Source organism: Nematolebias whitei, chromosome 8 (assembly GCF_014905685.2).
Source record: "Nematolebias whitei isolate Nwh7 chromosome 8, NemWhi1, whole genome shotgun sequence".
NCBI classification, from domain to species: domain Eukaryota; kingdom Metazoa; phylum Chordata; class Actinopteri; order Cyprinodontiformes; family Rivulidae; genus Nematolebias; species Nematolebias whitei.
Window position 1 is genome coordinate 30722183 of NC_056505.1, and position 3670 is coordinate 30725852.

General features: G+C 41.2%; 1 protein-coding gene across 1 annotated transcript in view; it reads left to right on the forward strand.

Annotated features, from left to right (window-relative positions):
• Positions 1-3670, forward strand: part of rimbp2b (RIMS binding protein 2b) — a 200827-nt gene that overhangs the window by 183952 nt on the left and 13205 nt on the right. Inside the window, exon 9 of the mRNA XM_037680698.1 lies at positions 2537-2741. Within this exon, the coding sequence (XP_037536626.1) occupies positions 2537-2741 (205 nt within the window). The remainder of the gene's footprint in view (positions 1-2536; positions 2742-3670) is intronic.

Below are 3670 nucleotides of genomic sequence, written 5' to 3' on the forward strand. Positions count from 1 at the left end.
CAGTTTGACTCCCATCACCCTTTGGAGCACAAGTTAGGAGTCATCAGGACTCTGTATCACAGAGCAGACAGCGTCCCCACTAGCTCAGGAGCCAGGCAGAAGGAGAAATCCCACACAAGACAGGCTCTAGAGCAATGTGGATATCCTAACTGGGCCTTCCTGAAAGCAGAGAAGAAACCCAAACAGGACTCCAGTCAGCCAACAGGTGAAAAGGAGGAACCCAGACCCAGACCAGTGGTCATTCCATATGTTGAGGGAGTATCAGAGAAACTGAGACGTTTATTTTCTAAACACAACGTCCCAGTGGCTTTTAAACCCCAAAATACATTACGGCAAAGACTGGTTCATCTCAAAGATCCAGTCCCCCGGCACAAACAGAGTAATGTTGTGTATGCTGTTCAGTGTCAGGAGGGTGATCAGTCTTACATCGGGGAAACAAAACAGCCACTGGCCAAAAGGATGGCCCAGCACAGAAGATCATCATCAGGCCAGGATTCTGCGGTCTACACTCATCTCCAGGCCAGAGGTCACTCTTTCAGGGATGAAGATGTTCACATCCTGGACAGAGAGGAACAATGGTTTGAGAGAGGAGTAAAGGAGGCCATCTTTGTGAAAAGAAATCGTCCATCATTAAACAGGGGTGGAGGCCTCCGGGTTCAACTGTCCCCCTCTGACAATGCTGTGATTGCTAGTATCACTCAGCCCTCTGTGAACAGTAAACAGCCATCAGTGTGCTAATGACCCATTGTTAGGCTGATGGTCCTTCTTGAGCATGTGATCAGCTGGTTTTTGTTGTCAGCAGCAAAACTGGTTGATCCACTCTGAGAAGGTGCTTTTTATAAGACTGAGCTGAATACAGCACCTCAGACTGAGGAAGTCTTTCATATGAAAGACGAAACGTTTCTACATTTTTTTTGTTGTTTGAACTTTTTTAGATTTTTCTACCTGGATTATTGAGCGTGCATCAGGATATCTAGCAGCATGTTGTATCTAGCAGCATGTTGTATCTAGCAGCATGTTGTATCTAGCAGCATGTTGTATCTAACAGCATGCTGCAGCATCCTGTATGCATGAACTGGACCCTAATCAGCAAAGTTCCACGACAGCTTCAGTGCCATTCACAGGATCTTTGCTGCTGATTAGTGATGGTGTCTTGACTTGTGATAGCAGACTTTAGTACCTGGAGTTTTTATTCAGCCTGCTCTTTGTGTTGCTTCATGCATCAGATGTTTCTGATCTTCATGCACACAGCAGCCATTCTTTGATGGTTTTTATTGTTATCATGCCTCAAAAAGATCAAAACCAACAATGTTTGGGTGCACATCTGTATTTCTGTGCCTCACAGTAAGACTGCATGGTCTATTAAAAAATCAGTCATCACAGGATCAGTGTGAGCAATACTGCATGGATCTCAGACTACAATCAAACTTAAAACCACAGGTTTTGATACTCATGTTATTTATGATCTGCATCCTAAAGCTGTATTTCAGCCAATCAGATGACTTACTGAGGTTGACCCCTCACCTGGTTCAGGTGATGGTGAAGAAACAAAGAAATCAACGTGTGGGTTCATCTTAACGTTCACTGCTGCAGGGTTTTCAGACCCTCTGCAGACCTCAGTCCAACCCTGGGAATCAATGAGTTCATCAGACGTTGATTAAAGCAGCAGTTCAGATCTTTTAAAGTGAGGTTCTGTGGAAATGTTTTAGATAGTATATAGTTGCTTGATTGATCTCATTTTGTAGAATGTTTCATTTATTCTAGCCAAACTGAGATGCCAACAGCTAGTCAAGTCTGCAAAATGTTTAGATAGGAGTTGTTGTAAGACAACAATCCAATAACCGCTTTGGTTTTGACCCCTGGTCGGATTAGCCGTTAGCGTGTCAAACTAGAATATAAACCTCTAATCCTGAAAACTGAGGTTATTTTCCTGCTTACAGGTGAAAACAATAAAGAAAATCCTAAACTTTTCCACAAACCCCTACTTCAAAGGAGCTGAACTATCACTTTAATACACTCAAAGTTACTGTTTACAGCAACAAAATGTGTCTAATTTAAATAAATGTGCACAGCATATTCAGTATAATTAAATAACTCTAAACATTGTGCCTTTTTACTGTTTGAGTACATTTTTTAAACAGTATTTAACTCTAAAAGCACAGTTACTTGGATTAAATTGTTGGTTTTGAGCTTCTCAGGTATGAAGGCAATAAGAAACTTGCAGAATGTCATCAGTCACCTTCTAAGACAGTGTTTTAGTTGTAGTGTTATTGTACTGTAGTGATGCATGAGTCAGATTTAACATAAGAATTTTGTTTTCTCTTATTTTCCTCTATAATGCTCTGTTTGATAAGTCCAGCATTAGGTGTATGTGTGTGCAAACAGTGGTTAAGATGTGCAGAGTATTTCTGTTCACACCAAGATCTTTTATATTTTTTTATCACTTTCCTTTTTGTTTCTTCCCGCCTTTCCTTTTGCCTCTCTGTGTATTTTGTTTCCTCCTCTTCCAATAACTCTCCCCCCTCACCGTTACCAGGCCAAAGTCCGCGAGCTGGAGGAGAAATGTCGGTCTCAGAGTGAGCAGTTCAACCTCCTGTCCAAAGAGCTGGAGAAGTTCCGGCTCCAGGCTGGGAAGTTTGACATCCTCAGCTGTGAGTCCTTAACTGTGCGCGAGTCGCCCGGATCCCCCAACAAATCCTTATCACAGCTCCTTAATGGACTGGCTGCACCAACGGAGAAAGGTTTGTTGGAGAACAACGATTATCAGAGCTTACAATGCCACAGCATCAATTTTAGGACTAGATTAGCTATGAGAGTTTTAAATAGTATGCCCAGAGTTTGATCAACTCTTTGCCTTTTGTATTTTCTTCGTGTAAAGTGAGCTTAAAAAGTCAAATTAGGCACACAACAATTGAATAAGGTTTAATATCATTTACTTAAAGCTACTTGTTGCAAAGTATAAAAACAAACATTTATCCTGAACTATATCAAAAGGTGCACTTTGAGTTTACTACAGTAGATTCTCAGGTTTATTAATTTACACTCTGAAATGTGGGTCCACACTCAAGACAAATAAAACAGCTGAATCTGTAAGAACCAAGTGGAAGCTCGAGTCATGTGACCCACATCAGGCTTGCTGTAGTCTGTGTAGGTGAACAAATATGGCAGAAGTGGACGTGTAGAGTCTTGGAGGCAACGTTTAGGTGGAAATGTAAGAGTGAAGCTGCTGCTAAATGCAAAAGAACAAGTAGGACGAGTGTCAAGAATAAATATCTGGGACCATCCGGGGCGATGGAGGGTCATAAAAACAGAGCTCAGCATTCAAACACACACAGGTTCTGCCAAACTTCTGTCGGGCCGGAGAGTTTCACCTGTTTTCAGTCACTTTGGCTGATCCGTGGGTGAACAAACATAAGTGATAGCATCCAGTCATACATGTTTAATTTAAGGTCACGTCAACCATCAATATGAGTAACATTTTTAAATTAGGTTTATTATTTTATGATTGCTTTGGGCCAGGTCTTTATGATGTCACATCCATCCATCTATCTATCTATCTATCTATCTATCCATCTATCCATCTATCCATCTATCCATCTATCCATCTATCCATCTATCCATCCATCTATCTATCTATCTATCTATCTATCTATCTATCTATCTATCTATC